Below are 19,839 nucleotides of genomic sequence, written 5' to 3'. Positions count from 1 at the left end.
ATAAGTAGTCACCGCCGCACTACTGAAATAGTATTATAAACAGAACTAATTAGCTAATATACTCTGTGAACCAAGGGTATGAGAGATCAAAATAACTGCGCTTAAAATCACGGTTAGAATCCTAATATATATCTCGGTTAGCATCTCTGAAATAACGAATGAATCTTTAGAATCCAGAAGGATGCGCCATTTCCAATTAAAATAAAAGAAGAGAAGGTGAGAGTATAAAGACACAGATGTGCACAATTCCATATAAGCTGGTATATACATAATGGTAATAATTTAAAGTGCAGTGCGGCTTGCAAAAAACTATATTTACTTTCACTAGTAATATCACGAAACTAAGAGTACTCAATATGCCCGACTCAGTAGATCAGTGGGTTTTAGGTAATGAATGTTGCATAGGTGACGGACAACGTCAGAAAATATCGAATGTATTAGACACATGCAAATTCGCCATCCGAGCAATTCCAGGTGTTAACTCCGATTGCTGATGTAATTCATTTAAAACAAAGGAAATCAACTAACATCTCTATCGAAGAGTTAGGGTTATTAAAAATAACATAAGAACAGTAACAATGGGACGGCATATGTTTTAACCTGAAATGAAATGTCCACTAAAGACAGAGCATTCAAACGTGAACAATGAGAATTCCGATCAAGGAATGTGATTGGATTTCAAACATGAGACAAAAAAATAAAGACAGGACTAAACACATCCACCGACCTCTCTCTTGTCATATGCTATCAGCTTAAATGTGAATAAACTTGTATTGTTGACTAAAAATTTGTCTTTTTGATTTAAAAAAAAAACACGACTAAACAATAGCAGCATGTATATGCTTTGGAACGCATTTGATAAAAGAGCAAACAGTAAATTATATAGACCGACTTTATAACATTAACCCTTTCCCAGAGAGATTCCCTTACAAAAGCCAACCATCCTTTACTCACAGTGGACTTATTTCGCCTTCTAACAGAAACTCGAATTGCATAGTAGGAGAGCTGTAAAGTGACAATTGGTATGAAGGGTTGCCCCTACATTGACCAAGGTCTTATATGTGGGGTTGGTATTTATTTGCTTCCCCACCGAGCAAATTAGGCACAAGGCCGATTTTTAATGTGAGGAGTGAAGGAGGAAATGGGGATCAACTCCCCGGGGAGTAGGTGAGCGGGATAGTGACAATTGGTATGAAGGGTGGTGTTTATTTGTTCCCGCACCGAGCAAATTAGGTGCAAGGCCGATTTTTAATGTGAGGAGTTAGGGGGAAATGGGGACCAACTCCCCCGGGATTAGGAGAGCTGGATAGTGACAATTGGCGTGAAGAGTTGCTCCTACATTGACCAAGGTCTTATATGTGGGGTTGGTATTTATTTGGTCCCTCACCGAGAAAATTAGGCACAAAGCCGATTTTTAATGTGAGGAGTGAAGGGGGAAATGGGGACCAACTCCCCCGGGTTTAGGAGAGCGGGATAGTGACAATTGGTATGAAGGGTTTTCCCTACATTGACCAAGGTCTTAAATGTGGGGTTGTTATTTATTTGCTCCCCCACCGAGCAAATTAGGCACAACGAGAATTTTTAATGTAAAGAGTGATGGGGAAATGGTGACCAGCTCCCCGGGTAGTAGGGGAGCTGGATAGTGACAATTGGTATGGAGGGTTGCCTCTACATTGACCGAGGTCTTATATATGGAGTTGGTATTTATCTGCTTCCCCACCGGGCAAATTATGCACAAGGCTGATTTTTCATGTGAGGAGTGAAGGGGAAATGGGGGACCAGCTCCCTGGGGAGGAGGGGAGCTGGATAGTGACAATTGTTATGAAGAGTTGGTATTTATTTGCTCCCCAACCGAGCAAATTATGCACAAAGCCGATTTTTAATGCGAGGAATTAAGGGAAAATGGGGACCAACTCCCCGGGGAGCATGGGAGCGGGATAGTGACAATTGGTATGAAGGGTTGCCCCTACATTGACCAAGGTCTTATATGTTGGGTTTGTAATTATTTGCTTCCCCACCGAGCAAATTAGGCCCAAGGCCGATTTTTAATACGAGGAGTGAAGGGGAAAATGGGGACCAACTCCCCGGGAAGTAGGGGAGCTGGATAGTGACAATTGGTATGAAGGGTTGCCCCTACATTGACCAAAGTTTTTTATGTGGGGTCGCCTCCACATATGGTCTTTGCTTGCAGTATCTGCCGGAACAGATTTTATTTATTTGCTTCCCCACTGAGCAAATTAGGCACAAGGCCGTTTTTTAATGTGGAGATAGAGGGAGGGGGAGGGAAAGGGGTGACCAGCTCCCGAGAGGTGGGAAATGGGAGCCGGATAGTAACGGTTGGTATGAAGGGTTGCCCCTACATTGACCAAGGTCTTATATGTGGGGTTACCCCCACATATGGTCTTTGCTTGCAATATCTGCCGGAACAGATATTACACTTTGATCTTGGGCAAAAGGTCAAGAAAAACTTAAAAAGCTAAGGACAGCATCTATTAACAACAGATCTTTGATCTTAACCAAAAGGCCAAGGGCAAAAATGTTACTGATAGACGATAGACTGACTGACAGACCGACAGACCGACCGACCGACGCACCGACTTATAGAGTCGTTGTCACGCGACTTAAAATGTTGCAGATAAAATAGATGATTATACAAAACAGAATACAAATAAACAAATGAACAACAACTTACTCTTCTGTTTGTGAAATTGGAGAATCTTTTGATGAGGATTTCCTCTATAATCTCAGGATCGCTAGTAACCACATTAGGGAAGGATCCCCAAAACATCCTGCAAGATATAAATACGCACACATAGAAAATAAATGATAATAAAATGTACACTATCAAATCTACATATAATATAAATGGAACTTTCTTTTTGTTTGTATCTGTCCATATTTTGAATTTTTCAAGGGAGATAATTACATGAAATACTTTCGGCTTAAAATAGTACACAGATTGTGGAAAACAAATACTACACTTCAGACTTAGCCAAAATGCCAAGATATAAATACATATATTTCTATATTTATAATAAGTAATCATCGCTAGGTTTATGAAATAGTATTACAATCTCTACCTAGCGAATATACCCGTTGAACTAAGTGCAAATGGTCTCTCTGTTAGAGTCTCTGAAATAGCGATTAAATTTCTACAATCCAATAGGATGCTCCATCTCCAAAGAAAAAAGGAGGAATAGAAAAGGAGTGAATAAATCCATATAAGTTGGGATATACATATAAGTATACGCACATGGATGATGGTTTTAAGTAAAGTGCGCCTTACAATATACTGACTAGTAATATCACGAAACTAAGCGTGCTGAATATATCTAAATCAATAGAGCAGTGAGTTTTATATAATGAAGTTAACGTCTTGATATTTACCAGTGATCTCTAACAAACAATGGACTTATTGCGCCCTCCAACACTCATTACATAGTCAAATGAGCACACACGCGCAATACGCACATATGCACATACTCAAGAGCATAAAACGAACGACAAATTTATACACACACGTACACACACGTACACACACACACACACACAAAACAAGTCATGTTTTCAGACAACTCACATATTCACAAATAACTCAAAGAAAACCAAATGAACAACAACTTGATCTTCTTTTTGTAAAATTTGAGAGCATTTTAACCAAGACATCATCTATAATTTCTGGATCGATAGTAAGATCGCCAAAATCGCTGGATCGATAGAAAGATCCCCAAAACATCCTTCAAGAGAAGATAGTTTAAAAATGTGGTAAGACGACAACAACTATGGAAAACAGTAATTGAAGATTCAGTGGAAGATTCAGCGTTCCTATCCCGTCACGTTTAACAACCTGACGAAGGTCAGAGAAATAGTTGGTCGAAACGTCGTGGAACAACAATTATAAATATGAAGATAATAGTCCGCAAATAAATAAAAATATACAAATTACTCATCTAAAAAAATAAATAAATAATTTTAATAATTAAAAATAATACAAGAAAGTTTTTGCTTCAATCCTAACATTAGAAATCGTACCAAAAATGCGTAAGTTAGAAGTGAATACTTATCTAAGCGTATAATAAAAAGGATAATCTGGATAAGAAAATACACGCACAAACCAGTAGTTGAATTTTTACCACATTAAAATCAATCTTAGGTAATTTTTTATGTAGTAAAATTGGAAGAGGCTGAGCAGTTTCTTTGAAGAGTATTGGGTTAAATGTCAAATATTTTCCTAAGACATAATTGAAGTAAAAATAATGTCACTTATTTCTGCAATCTCAAATTAGGTGTAATGTGGAAAAAGGTTTACATTTCATTCCAAATGATATCCAACACAATTTGAAAAAAATCCAAAGTATTTCTAATTATTTAAACGTTTTCCATACCAAAATATTATTTAGCTGTTATAAATAAATAAAAAATACATTAATATTGGTGCTTACTATGAGTTGATATATTTATTTTTGATAACAACGATGATTTCCATTCTATAAAAACTTGCTGCAGATAATAGCAAAGATAGTTTTCACAACACAAGTTATTTATAATTAGATCAATTATTTTCTAAAAGAAAAATGAAACGAATTACAATTTATTGTTCTGAAGAACATGCTGGTACAATAAATATGAACAACGGGTTAGTCAGCATCAATTTGTCATATTAAAAAAAAACAATTGAAAACTTTGAAAACTAAATCAATTTTACTTTTTATAAGCAATTTATGTTGCGTATTTTATCACGTATTTCCGCATTACTTAATTATTTTAAATTACAAAAAGTAATTACTACGTGGGTTTTCATCATTCTTTATGTATCACGTTTCAATATATCACATATTTTTTATCAATTAATTATCTTAAACTTGATATAAAAGATTAATTACCTGTAGTTGACACCAAATTCTTTATGCCATTTCATAAAAACACGACCAAATCCCTAGAAAAAAAAATCGTAATTTTTATTGTTGAAAAACGCATTTAAAATGTGAGTGGAATCTGACACTAAGTATTTCTGAAATTTATGAGAATTTAAAAATAATAGCAAGTTTAGCATTCTTCCTAGAAAAGTCACAATTATATAGTTAAAAATGAAAAATAAAAAACACTCCCACTAAAATATGCAGTAGAGAAAATGAATAATTGATGAAGATTCCAGAGTATTTGGTTGGTTGGTTCGTTGTTTTTGTTTTACGGCATATCAACCCTTTTCAGGTTATTTAATGCCGAATCCGAAGATTTTTAATAGAATATATTTGTTTTCAAGTCGGTTTCTATTTAACCCATAGTTAACCCTAACAGATACTACTGGGTCAGAGTGGACCTGGGAGCAATGGCAATTAAAGGGTGGCTCCACACTCCCCAAAGCCCGCAAACTGGGGCCTCACCACTGGATATAGTTTAAGATCATATCCCGGACCGAGAATATTTGGAAACTCAATTCTAAATAAAGTTTAAAATTTCAGTGTTTTCATCGTTTGTTTTGGGTGGAGTGGCCGATGAGAAATTACAATCCAGTCGCATATTATTTATTTCACCTCTCAACATCGACGTGTATGTGGTATGATTAGTGTGATTAGTTGGCGTGGGCAATGTAGGAGTTTTGATTTGAGAAATACGAAAAATCAGCAAATCGTGGCAAATCTTGACTAATTTTCTCACGTTGAAAACATATGACCATTTTTGTATACATACATCAATTATTTATTTAGAAGATAATTATCATTATTACCAAAGGCAAATTAAATATTTATGGGTTAACTAAATAAGTAAAAGGCGACAACGAAATTAGCTTACACCAGTGAATGAAGCTACTTCTTCCAAATTTAGTAGTACCTTTGTGGTAGTGGTTTTCTAGTTTCGATTAGAAGTGGGTTCGATTCCTGCCATAGCCATATTTCTTTGTTGCAATTTTATTTATTTAAACTGGACAATATAAACATAATTTGCTTTTAGAAATAAAATATGTATAAGATAATCAATTGTTTAAAGGAATGAAAAAGATTTTTTAAATTCTTAGAAAAATTTAAGAAATTTTATTCACACTCACAGGTAACATTAACTATACAAGGCATGTCAAAATTTCCCAATATGGGAAAATATATAAGCGTAGATTCAATCAGATGTTTAGAATGAAATTGTCTGAACAAAATCGATGCAGTGGACAAACGAATCTTGTAAGTACGAGGATTAAAAGGGGCATAGAAAAAGCTTTTCAAAAGCGTATTGTTACTTCAATGGTTAGTACGCTAAGTCCACTAAAGCCCTACCGTTATGTAATCTGGGACTCTAGACATTACATAAAAAGGTCACAATAACCACCACCGAGAGACAAGGCCTGTCAACTGAAAAATAACGTCACACAAAATAGGCAAAGCGGGCGATAATGAATGAGAGCTTTTTCAATAAATTGATGGAAAACATTATTAAAAATATATTGAAAAAGAAAAAAATGAGGAACACGATTTAAATTTAAATTTAACTTTATTCAATATTAATTTTAAAAATAATTGATTAAAAAAGAGAAATGTTGTCACTGCGTGAGAGGATAAACATCATGGTATATCATGGATTCCAAAGACTAAGATTTGTTCATTATTTTTTATTGTGAATAATTTAAACACTTTTCAGTAGGTATTCAAATAAAACAAACAATGAAGCAATCTCAACCATATATATATATATATATATATATATATATATATATATATATATATATATATATATATATATGTATATATATATATATAAATATGTATATATGTGTATATTCGTATATATTTGTGTATATGTGTATATATACGTACATATACATGTGTGTATATATGAGCATATATACGTCTGTATACATATATATATCTATGTGTGTATATATATTGTGTATATATATGTATTGTGTTTATATACATGCATATATGTGGGTACATACTGATGTATATATATATAACTAGCAATCGGTGCCCGGCGTTGCCCAGGTGTTTTGAGGTTAATGCTGAGAAAAAAAAACCGGTCAATTTTTTAAAACTTTGACCCCTATTATGACATCTTAACATTTATTGTTTAGGGATCAAGTAAAGTTAATAAGTTAGATCCATGTCCAAGGAATCTATATCTAAAATATCACGTGTTTACTGTTTAGACCCAAAATTGTAGGAGGAGTTTGGTAGAGTTCTCAAAGGTCAAATCGTTTAATATTGACCACTTAATCGCCAAATTTCTGTCGAAAACCTATCACATCGATTTTCCCAAATCTCAGTACCCTGTATATCAAATTTCGAATCTCTAGGCTTAAAATTGACAGAGTTTTAGCGTAGGGAAATGCACACAGACACACAGACACACACAGACACTTATATATATATATATATATATATATATATATATATATATATATATATATATATATATATATATATAAACATGTGTGTGGCATCCGTCAGTTGAAACGACTATGGATCAGCAGCGCCGTATTAAGATGTTGTTATAAACATAAACATCATATATATAAGGATAATAGTACGCCATATATATAACAAAAGACCATTATTTACTCAAGTGAAAGGAAAACCCGGGGGAACTTTACCCAAAAATAAATCTATATTTTTTTTGTGTGTAATGATAGTCTTATAAGCGAGTAATTAATAATTCAGCCATCTTGATTCTTAACCAAACAGAAAGTTCAAGTAGGGGGAGTTCCCTTTTTTTTATAGCGAGGCCAAATTTCGCGAATTTGGCCTTTTTTTAAAGCAGTTTGGCCTTCAAAATTTCTGTTTGGCCTTTTTCTTCACCGATGTAATCTGGAGACGCAACGGGAATTTTCGGCAAAAAAATGTTGTTACTATGCACATCTATGTAAGGAAATACAATTTGTGGCAACATTTCAGGAAAAACTAATGGATGGTTATCTCGCAATAGTCCGGACAATTCGCTAAATTATCTCGTCAAAACCTTTAATCTCGAATTTTTCTGCATTTTCTTTTTTTGGGGGGGGGGCTAATTTGGCAAAATAGTGTCCATTTAATAGTATTATCTTGAAAAAATAAAAAAATAAGGAAAATTACAAAAAAAAACAAACAAGAACAACAAAAGTGTGCCGTATTTTTAAAAGTTTTATTGCGTTGTTTTTATTTGCTTTTTTTATTTCATCGGTGAAGAAAATGGCCAAACAGAAATTTTGAAGGCCAAACTGCTTTAAAAAAAAGGCCAAATTCGCGAAATTTGGCCTCGCTATAAAAAAAAACAAAGGGAAATCCCCCTACTTGAACTTTCTGTTTAATTTCGCTTGTAGCGTTGATTTTTTTTCTTTTTTCGCTATAAAAAAATAACTACTTGATGAAATTACGTGATTTTTTCTGTAGGAAAACTTTATCCCATGACGAGTACGTACAATATATTTTTTTTTTTAAATATTTCCATTTTTTAATGTCAATGGAAAACTGCACAAGTACCCAAACCCGAAATATAAAGACCACGAGTGGACGCGCGTTTTTTTTTTTTTTTAGTTTAGTTTCATAATGGCGGCCGTGATGTCGGAGGTTCGATTGTTAGATTGTAAGTTAGTTTCGTATTTTTGTAATTTGTAAATCGCAAGTTAGGAAAAAATTAAACCCTTCCAAGATGGACAATAAATAAAGCCATAATATGTTATGGTAAAGTTAAAAGCCTACGAACCATAGTTTTTTAGGAGATGTGATTATTGGATTAACCAATCAGAAATCGTCTGTGGCACACACATCTCTGTTTTTATAGATATATAGATAGATAGATATAGATTATTTTTTTTACTATAATAATTAAATACCTACAGACACTAGTGTTTCATCCTTTCGGGAATCTTCAGTGCAGGGTGTCACGATTAATACCAGTCGAACGATTCGAACCCCGCAACACGAGACATCTCTGGTTCGTTTAGCGAAGACGTATATATATATATATATATATATATATATATATATATATATATTTGTGTGTGTATATGTGTATATGCGTATATATACGTGTATGTACATATATATGTGCAGATAAATGTATGTATATATATATATGCGTGTACATACATGTGTATATATATGTATGTGTGTGTGTGTGTGTGTGTGTGTGTGTTTATAAACATCTGCATATATTTATATATACATATATGTATGTGAATATCTATATAATTATAAAACTCAAATCACCTTGTAACAAGTGTTGTAACCAAACATCCGGTTTACGACTTCCGGTTGCTCATGCGTACACAAACGTAAACCCATAACAGCGTAAATAATCAACGTTTTCAGCGTCGCAATTGTTTTTTTTTTCGCGTTTAAATTATCTAAATACACAATTGTTAATACTTTCTGCTTTTTTTTCACGTTGTCTTACTTAGTTTTATTGACCTTATTATTAACATATGAATTAAATATTCGACCCAATGGGTCATGAATGCTCGTTTGAAATAAATGAAAAAAAAAGTTACATGTAATTTTCATTTTCTATTTAAAATTCTTAACATGGGGAGAGTGTTTTTAACTATTCCTTACTTTCAATTAACAATTTCATTAAAAAAACATATCATAATTAGAATTTAACTATTATATATTATGGTATCTGGTCATTGCACATTTATTTATAAGTATGGCAAACCACTTATAATTCAATTGCTGTAAGTTTTTTTTTCAAAAATAAACAATTATAAACAGAACGACTCATAGAAATCTATCTATATTCTTTTTCATTTTTTACATAGGGTTCTTCATATAGGGGCACCATTTACGTTTGGTGTATAACGTAAAAAAGGATTCCATGTGCGTATGATTGTCTCTAATATAAAGGGTTGTGTGTTTGATTATCATAAAGGGAATCGTGTGTGTAATATGTATTTTCAGAACCTACCTCTGCTTCTTCGATGTTGGACCATCTGGAAATTTCTCATCCTGGAGGGAGACTTGATACCTGTTTGACGAAGATTTATCACTCCAAGACGATGAATGGGTTTTATAGTTTTTATTTCACTTTCCCCAGAGGTCCTGCAGAAGGTGGAAGTGAAATCGGCCTGTGTGGGTTCTTCTTCTACACACGTCAGCGTTCGTCTCCCCCCTCCCCAGTGAAGAGGGGGGGGAGACAACGGGAAGCCGTCCGTCTTCCTCAAAGCCCAAATCAAATCTCACAGATCTAGCCAACCTGACCACGTCACTCATACGTAATCTGGTCAGCTGACCTTCGGTTCTGGTAAACGTGTCTGCACTCCACGTTTACTCACCTCTCCCTCTCTCTCTCTCTCTCTCTCTCTTTCTCTCTCTGTAACACATTTTAATATACTTTCATAGAAATGTTTCTGTTACATGACAAAAAACTATTTCCTTTACGTCACAAGTGTCACGCTCATACATTAATTCCATAGCTAATATAACATACTGACCCAACGGGTCACGAGTAGTCTAGTATATGCTAAGGGTGAAAATTCTGTATTGAAAACTTACAATTTTTCAAAATTCTGACTGCAAAGTTTTATTCATTATTAAAAGGACTGACTAAAAAATCCTATGTAAATACTATTTGTTTCAAACAACAAATAAAGGAAAGAGGATTTTATAATATTGCTTTTACTTACCGCGTAAACTTATGTATTAGTTTTAAAAAATACACGATATTTATTGAAAATGTCTGTAAAATATTTTTTAGATACTGACTGAAAATTTTATTTATTATTAAAACAATTGACTTAGAAATTCTCACGTAAAATTGTTTGTGTTACAATTTTAAAAGTAAAAAAAAAGTAACATGAATGTTTTGACTTTCAATGTTAACAATGTTATTAACGTCATGAAGTTCCTTCAAGTTTTAATTGAATACACTTTTAAAAGAATAACTTACTTCACGACTCTCTGTCGAAAAATAAAAATATCCTCAAAATGTTGAACACACTCAATGCTCCAAGCAAACTTGTCCATTTTGAGCCACATGGAGACAGAGAAAGTATATTACGATGCTAAAGAATTCTTTTTTGTCTAGATGCCACTACGTCATGCGTCACGTGATTCGTTATTTCACCAGCATTTACTTTTTATTAAATAACATAGATATATTCAAACTTTTTAAAGAACAATTTTTTTTATTTTGAAATACTCACAAGTTGCATGATTTCTTTAAAATTCCCCAAATAAGCCGTTGGTTTGGGTCCATCAAGTCCAAGACCATGATAAAAGCTAAAGTTTTTTCTTCCATAGCTGCAAAAGAAACCATTATTTATCTGTTAATAAATCTATAAATACAAATATAATAATAATAATTAAAGTATGAATAAATATTAAATAAAAACAATTTTTCATGAAACTTTTTTTCGTTACATTGTGTTATTGGCGACATTTTACTCATTCGAAGTTCCCTGTCTGAGAGGCACGTGTTAGGTCATGCAAGTCAGTCAGCGTCAGCGAGTCACGAGAGAGAGAGAGAGAGAGAGAGAGAGAGAGAGAGAGAGAGAGGGAGAGAGAGAGAGTCGGGGAGTAAGTGAGAAGAGAGTCTTAGAGGTTCATGTTGTGTGCAGATATATCGCGTATATATCAAGAATCATGCCATGACATTCCGTGTTTAAGCGTGCATCGTTATTCACGTGTTTCTTACAAAGCCGATCCTCTAACCTAATTTTCGTAATCAACTTTACAAATAACATTTTCCATTGTTCTAATCTAGATTCCTTATTTTAATTTAATTTCAATAATAGAAACAAAATTCATCATTACATTCCTTTCTCTATAAACAGAAATCTAACTATTTTGTGTGAGTTAAACAATGGCAATTCCACATTCCTTATTTTCACTAACATTTTGTATTTCAATAATATTATGTATTCTGTATTATTAAATATTTACTTCAGGAGGATGCATATTTAAACGGTAGTAATCCTATAGCAATTGAATATATATCAACATGTCTAACTGTGTCGGATATATACTTGAGAGTCTAAACAATGAAAAGGATATGCTGTTGTCATAGCCCTCGTCATAAGATAAGTCTTATTCAACCTGGACGAGTAAACCAGTAAATTAATTGTTGTTTCGTTTATTATGCATTTGTAGAATTACAATGCTATTAATTGCGACTTAAAAAATAACTTAAGACAGTATATTAATAAAGAATTAAAATAGCTGACTTGTTAACTTTTTTTTTTAATTTCCTTTTCAACAAAACTACAGCAAAATAAATAAAATCGGGGTTTAATGGAGAAACACCGCCCCAAAAGAACGAGGCACAAGAAATAGAATTGTTTAGCCCCGTTGACACTCTTAAGAATGGGATTATTTTTTACGGCATATCAACCACATAAGTCATTTTGTGCCATACAATGTATTTATAGACTAGTGATTTCTGGAAAGTTCTGGAAAGTTATTTATCATTTCTTGTATCGAAGTGGAAGTGATCTATATATTTAGGTTGTCTATCATTTTTGATACAGACATATTTTCGAGCAGAATAATGGCGTCGTATACACGATAATATCTCTTGCGGTTATTCGTACATTTTAAAGTCGATTAGAATATGTTTAAATGTGACTAGTTGATCATAGGAGATGCGGAGTAGGGTTCTTGAAACCGAACAGTTTCTACAATTTGATCATAGGTAAAAAATGGAAAAAGGGGACATCGCAAACTGTACCACGAAATCAAAAATCGAAGTGTTAAGCCTATGATAATATGTTATGTGTTATAATATGTTATCGTGGGCATGTGAAATTCAAAAGTTTTTTATGAATGGAGATTGATTTGATCGCGAGAATGTAATTTCAAAGTAAAACTCACGTCAGTTGAATCATTTGTTTTTACTTTTGCAAATCGTCCAAGACAAATCACGAGTAGTTAATAAATAATAGTTTAAGATAAAAAACCCAAACAAACAAAAGAACTAGCCAACTACAAGTGTTATCTATATATCTATAAAAAGTGAGAATGTAGGCAGACACTTCTCAACATATATATTCAACGAATTTTATATCTACAGACTTGAAATTTAGTATATAGGGTATTCAGACATGACGAAAACATTTTAATTCGTTTTTCATTCGGAAAAAGGGCTGCTAAGAGGTAAACATTGAAAACTTGAGGGTCATCGGATTTTTATATGCCCACTGTTTCACGAGGTTTGAGAACACCCTTACAAATCGTGGCAGCTGGTTTAATGGATACCATACTTAACTCACTATCTTTAGGTTTGGGTTTCGATCTCAGTCCGAGCATTAAAAAAAAATACATACAAGAAGTGAAATGTTTAGAAAAAAACATAATATGCGGATGTCCCAGTTTCTTTATCTGTTTTTTTTTTATTTCAATTTTGTCACAAAGAATTTAATGCTACGTCTAATACCGGGAAACGTTGGGCATATCTTCTAGTATGTAAATATTCCCACCCATGTAAAAGGTGTAGAAGGTAAAAAAAATAAAAATTGACGTCGTAACAAATAATCTTTCAGCGTCTATTAAGTTGGGATGAAGTTGTACAAAATTATATCTTTATAATGTAAAATAAAATAAAAATTAATAAAAATAAAATTAATGCAGTTGTGAACTTACAGGTAGAAGGTGATCCAAAATATGGCTGCGATTAGCAGAAAGGTGGGGATATTCTGAATACCGAATAATTCCATTGCTCTGTCGACAACGTTGCTTGTTTTCTACTCTCTATCTGTCTTCTCATTCGTAACGCTGCATGACTAAATTTTCTCTGCTTATTAAAACAAACAAACAAACAAACACAAAATTTACACAAACACACCCACACTTAAGAAGCGTGCTTGTTCATGTTTTGTAATATAAATAAACTATGCTACTAGGTTATTAATTCAATTCTTTAATTAAATCTAAAGATAATCTATGCTAACACAAAAGTTATAGTCATGGTTATCTATCTATATATCTATACGTGTGAACGTGTCTATGTGTGTGTGTGTGTGTTTGTGCATTTTCCTACGCAATAGCTCTGTCAATTTTCAGTCTACAGACTCGAAATTTGATACACAGGGTACTGAGATTTGGGAAAATCTTTGTATTCCGTTTTCGGCCAGAAATTTGGATGTTAAGGGGTCAAAGTTCAACGATTTGACCTTTGAGAACTCTACCAAACTCCTCCGACAATTTTTAGTATAAACAATTGAAATTTTAGATATAGGTTCCTTGGACATAGATCTAACTTAATAACTTTATTTGAGCCCAAAACAATAAATATTAAGGAGTCATAATAGGGGTCAAAGTTAAAAAAAATTGAACTCTGCGGTCTCTATCAAATTACTAAAGAGAATTTCCGGTCTAAACATTTCAAATTTTACATAAAGAGTACTCAGAGATCGGACAAGCTTTTTACTCGGTTTGGGTCGAAAATTTGAGCTACAAATCTATAAATCTATGTATGTATGTATGTATGTATGTATGTATGTTTGCATATCTGCCTAAAACTTTCGACAGAGGCGGCAGATTTTCACAAGATTAGTATTGTTTTGAAGCTCGACCCTTCAGACGACAAATACCGAAAAATTGACTAAAAAAATTGATATTTTCACCCTCAACTGGGCACTTTTCTACGTGGAGGAATTACTTTTTTTCGCCGATATTTTCGAAAGCCATCTCCCCTTTTTGATTGTCTAGCTTTAATTTAAACCTACGTCATTTCCGGTTTGGCGGTGGTTGTAACAGCAAAGAAGTCACGTTTTTTTCACATTCTTTTCCTCTTTCGCGGTACGGGTTCGAGCCTGCCTTCCTACTACCACTTTTTTTTTTTGCTGAACACTCACTCCCCAAACATCCGGGCAACGCCGGGCCCCCATGCAAGTATAATCAAAAGCTTATGATAAACCAGCAGGACCCGTTTCCCAGCGTTTCCCGAGGATATATAAACGAATACTAAATAATTCAACTGCTAAGTGCTTCTTTTATTATATTGTATAGAAATTGTTTTATGTTTACACGTACGGGTGCATCGCAATGGGAAATTCACCTGGAATTTTGTTTTATTTTTTGTTTACATGTTGTAGTAGTACTGTCACAAATGACCTTACCGCAAAATAGACAAAGGATGCGTTCTTTCTGCCACTCGCACATTGAAAAAAGAAGAAAAAAGAGGAAACGCAAGAAGTGTACCTGGTTTTATGCAAGAAAACGTGAAGAACGGTATAAGCACACGTGACTGCGGGAAAATTGAGGCGGATAAAAGAACCCGGCTTGGGGGGGGGGGGAAAGGAGGCTGTTCTTTGTTACGTCTGCGTGGATGGAAGCGTTACAATTTGTCGCGACCTTGCAGAACAAGCTAATTTCCCGTTAACTAATAATCAAACGCAAATAGCAGGCAACGCGTTTGACATTCGGTCGATTCCTGAATTTTATGGCGTTTCAACTGATCACACAGGTCTGAATGATTGGAGCAATTAGAGTTGGTGTGTGGAGCGTGTTCTATATCTCAGACTGAGTGGCGGGGCTATGTCAGTATACTGACGATTAACGGAGGATTTAAAGCCGGTGAAATGAGCCCTCTTCGTGACTTTTGCACCAGACCCTTTTGTTGCATTTGACAAGTGTATCTCTTGACGTTTGCGTTCTGGAGAAACTGTGGACAAATATTTGATTGACCTACAAGACCTGGTACGTTTGATTGAAGAAAACCCCTCTGACCGGTATCTCAGTCGTGCTTTCGTATCAGGACTCCCCGCTTCGGTTAGACGACAATTATGTGGGTCCTCAAGGATGGAACACATGACCTTAGAACAAATTCTTGATAGGGCTCGAACTCTCCTGACAGAGGAGGTAGAGGTGGGTTAGCCTGTTGCTGCGGCGGACGTACGACACAGAGTTCTTCCTCATGTGCCTGTTGACCCACCTTCAACCTCCGGCATGTAGGACATAGTTACAGCACAGTGCCACAAGTGTGGAGGTCCCAATCGCTTTGCCAAAGACTGCCGGCAACCTAGGGGGGAAAGCAAGAAAACTCCTCCTGGAGATACGCTGTTATCGGTGCCACAACAAGGACATGTCACATTGAGGTGTTCGGGAAACGAGACAAGAGTCGAGAGCCCAGCATTACTATCTCCCCACACAAACTAGAAAAAGTGCTCCCAGCAATAAAGGTAAAAATCAATAGTGTAGATCAGGTAGCGTTTGTGGATTTCGGATGCTTCTTGTCCGTTGTCAGTGGGTTGCTATATCAACCTAAAATACGAAAAATTACCACAATTCTCACAGCAGGTGGGAAATGCCTTATAAGCCACGGTGTTGTGAATAAAACTTTAACAGTACCATTACTATTAGATTGATGTACTAGTGGTAAACAAAAACCATTGGGATTCAACCTTCTGCTGGTAATGGACGTCATCAAGAAACTCGGCGGCGTGCATATCGACGAAGGAGGTAGGTACATTTTGCTGAGGCGAATCTCGTTCTGGGTGCGATAATAGAACTGGAAGAGCCTGATTTTCGTTCGGAGTTCGACTAATGCCAGAAAAATTATGCAACAGAGTACCAGAGTTTAACGTCCCTGTAATAGGTCGTGCAATGAGTTACACGCATGGATTGATAATGGGTGGTAGGTTACTTACCCAGAAAAGGAATTGGGGCCGCTGAAAGGCTTGATCCCACTAATGGCAGCCATCCAGCAGAACAAACAGAAAGTAAGACCATCAGATTTTATACAAGCACGTGACCTGACTTACGTTGGTTGGTTGTTTTGTTTTACGGCATATCAACCCTTTTCAGGTTATTTAATGCCGAATTTGGTGATTTTGGAGAACGATTTTTTAATATAGTGTATTGGTTTTAACCCATAGTTGGGACCCTAACAGGTACTACCACTCCGGGTCAGTGGACCTGGGAGCAATAGCAATTAAAGGGTGGGTCCACACTCCCTAAAGCCTGCAAGCTGGGGCCTCACCATCGGATATAGTTTAAGGTCATATCCAGGACCGAACTGATTTACGGCTTTCGCGGATACATATACTGAAAAGTTGAGAGAGTATCGGCGAGCAGGACCAGAGGTATCAATTGGAAGTCATGTCTTAACTGACCACCGTGGCCTTATCAAACTGCACTAATTAAAAGATGAATGCATTGCCTGACTCGCATACGGTTTGGACTCAATGTGGCACCATTCGTCATGCAAACAATTCTTGATGCTATTTTGATGAAAGATAAGCGAACACAGCAGGAAACATGTGCTTATATAGATCATGAACGAAAATGGTGTTCCCGCGGCATCTATACAGCTTCTGCCTCCACAGCAAAGAACCGAAGAGGCTACAGAGTCGTGCACGACTACTTAGTTTACAGCTCTGGCGAGAGGATAATGCTCTGTATTTAAGAATAGGGAGCAAAATCCCAGACATGCTTCGTATCTTCAAACGATGGAATATATTTTAATTATGTGGCAAATTGGTTGCCACCTTTTCCGTAGGTCGTTGGTTTCATGTTTCCGTGGCGTTCATCAAGCGAAGAGCATCTGACGTTACCACTCAGTGGGATGACAAAGTTGGCGACACCCCCTCTTAATACTGTCATTAAGGAGGTTCCCACCAGATTGATATAAGAAGAACTGACACGAGGCAAATGGTACGATGACGAGCAAGATTTTAGCGTATGGGTCGATGCAAGTGTCATTGGTATGTGAGGATGCTTACTGGTTACGTCCAGAACAGGACTCTAAACATATTAACCTCGCGGAATTTGATGACATTATTAAAGGAATAAGCTCAACAATCATCTGAAAGACGATTATCTTACACTTGTTCAGAAATTCTGTCTGTACCCATAAATTGATATACGATCCCCTTACCTCCAGGGACAAGGTACGAACCAAAGCCATAAGTTCTATTAAATATTTTTAAAAGAAAGGCAGTTTAAAATTAATTACTTTTTTTCTGTAAAAATAGTTGATCTCTTCAAAAGTAATGTTTACTACACACACACACACACACACACACACACACACACACACACACACACATATATACATATATATACAGGGTGAACAGAAAGTCCTTGGACCATTTTTAGTTTTAAAATTAAATATTGTTAAAATCACTTTTTCTCTTTCCGAATAAAGTAAGTATTTAGTCTAACTATTGATCTAATTATTTTCAACAAAAATATTAATATAATTTTGTTTAAACTTTCAGAAAAATGAGCAAACGAGAGGCCATAATTCAGCTTCATTGCGCGGAAAGGACAAATTCAGAGATTATTAAGCTCTTGAAAGTGGCTAAATCCACCGTGTACCATGTTGTGAACAGATTTAAGGAACTTGGTACATCTGAAGACCGTCCTAGGAGTTATAGACCTCGCACTGCTCGAACAAAGAAGGTGATTAAAGCTGTCCGAGAGAGGGTAAGGAGGAACCCGAAGAGATCTGCAAGACAAATGGCTAAAGACATGAATGTGGGCGTGACCTCGATGAGAACCATCGTAAAAAACGATCTCCAGTTGTCCCCCTACAAGATGAAAAAGAGACAGTACCTCACACCTGCCCAAAAGCACAAGAGACTTGAAAGAGCAAAGCTTCTTCTTGGAGAACTGAAGGCTGGCACGGCAGAGCGAGAGATCGTTTTTTCTAATGAAAAACTCTTCACAATTGAAGCGACTGTTAACAATCAGAACGACAGAGTTTACGCAAAATCTTCAGCAGACATTGAGGAATCCGTGAGAATAGTTTTCCGCCGACAAAAGCCGTCTTCCCTCATGGTGTGGGTTGCAGTCTTCAAATCTTGGAAGTCGCCTCTGATTTTCGTGGAGCAGGAGTGTTAAGATCAACACAGATCGCTACATTAACGATATTTTGGTTCCAGCATTTGAAGAGATGAAGAAACACTTCAAAGATCAGCCTTTCACCTTCCAACAAGATGGAGCACCATCCCACACCTCCAGAAAAACTCAGGACTGGTGCCAACGTCATTTTCCAAGATTCTGGAGTAAGGAGATGTGGCCTCCTGCATCGCCTGATTTGAATCCCATGGATTTTTCGGTGTGGTCTTTGTTGGAGGCAAAGGTCTGTTCTGCTGTTCTGTTGCTCATCCAAGTGTTGATGCTTTGAAGACATCTCTTCTGAGTGAATGGGCTAAAATACCTCAGGAAACGCTGCGTGTCTTGGTTGGTAACTTCAGACAGAGAATTGAATGTCTAATCGAAAGGTACGGACATCACATTGAAAATAAATAATTTGAATTTTATCTTGGTTTCCTAACTTATAATTTTCATTCATGTTTGATTTATATTTTTGTAATTTTCTATTAATAAACCACTTTTGAATTGGTCCAAGGACTTTCTGTTCACCCTATATATATATATATATATATATATATATATATATATATATATATATATATATATATATATATAGTAAACATTACTATATATGTAAAGCTGAACGTCTGTGTGTCTGGTCACGAATAGGCTCCTATATGGTTGAGTATTATAGAAAACTGATCACATATAATGTATCGAGACACAGGAATGGGTATGTTTGATCTGGCATAATGATGATTCATCAAAATTATGGGGTCTGCGTTCGCGCCTGATCCACAAAGTATAGAAATGTAGAATTAAAAATTGAAAAAAAAAACGTTTACAAGTGTTTTTGATATAGATTTACATAATAATACTTTGATAAGTATGTTTTAACTTTAATAGGAATTGTATAATAAAATAATGGAGTCTAGAATGGAAATAGGCACAAACTTTAATAAAGACTTTTCATATCTATCAGCGTAAGTATACTTTGATAATTATGTTTCAGTTTGAAGAAATATGGTATAATAAAATTATGGAGTGTTCTTTCGCACCTAGAATGGAAATATGTCACAAAGTTTAACAAGATTTTTTAATATAGATCCACAGAATA

General features: G+C 35.2%; 1 protein-coding gene across 4 annotated transcripts in view; it reads right to left on the bottom strand.

Moving 5' to 3' along the window:
- LOC145299906 (cytochrome P450 3A13-like) overlaps positions 1-16,974 on the bottom strand; it is a 67,049-nt gene extending 50,075 nt beyond the window's left edge. Inside the window, exons 1-4 of one of the 4 annotated variants that reach the window (XR_013872162.1) lie at positions 13,542-16,974; positions 11,108-11,204; positions 4,884-4,936; positions 2,693-2,789 (exon numbers count right to left, since the gene is read on the bottom strand). Coding sequence is in view for 3 of the 4 variants with exons in the window: in XM_080144443.1 (XP_080000569.1) it covers positions 2,693-2,789; positions 4,884-4,936; positions 11,108-11,204; positions 13,542-13,615 (321 nt within the window). In the remaining variant the exon portion in view is untranslated. Of the gene's footprint in view, positions 1-2,692; positions 2,790-4,883; positions 4,937-11,107; positions 13,452-13,541 lie in introns of those variants that run through there. The other 3 variants (XM_080144443.1, XM_080144445.1, XM_080144444.1) reach the window with 3 other exon arrangements.
- Between the last annotated feature and the right edge of the window lie 2,865 nt (positions 16,975-19,839).

Source organism: Euprymna scolopes, chromosome 2, assembly GCF_053919585.1.
Source record: "Euprymna scolopes isolate OS-2025 chromosome 2, ASM5391958v1, whole genome shotgun sequence".
Taxonomy (NCBI): Eukaryota; Metazoa; Mollusca; class Cephalopoda; order Sepiida; family Sepiolidae; genus Euprymna; species Euprymna scolopes.
Note: the sequence above shows the minus strand (reverse complement) of the source record. Positions and strands in the feature narration are given on the sequence as shown.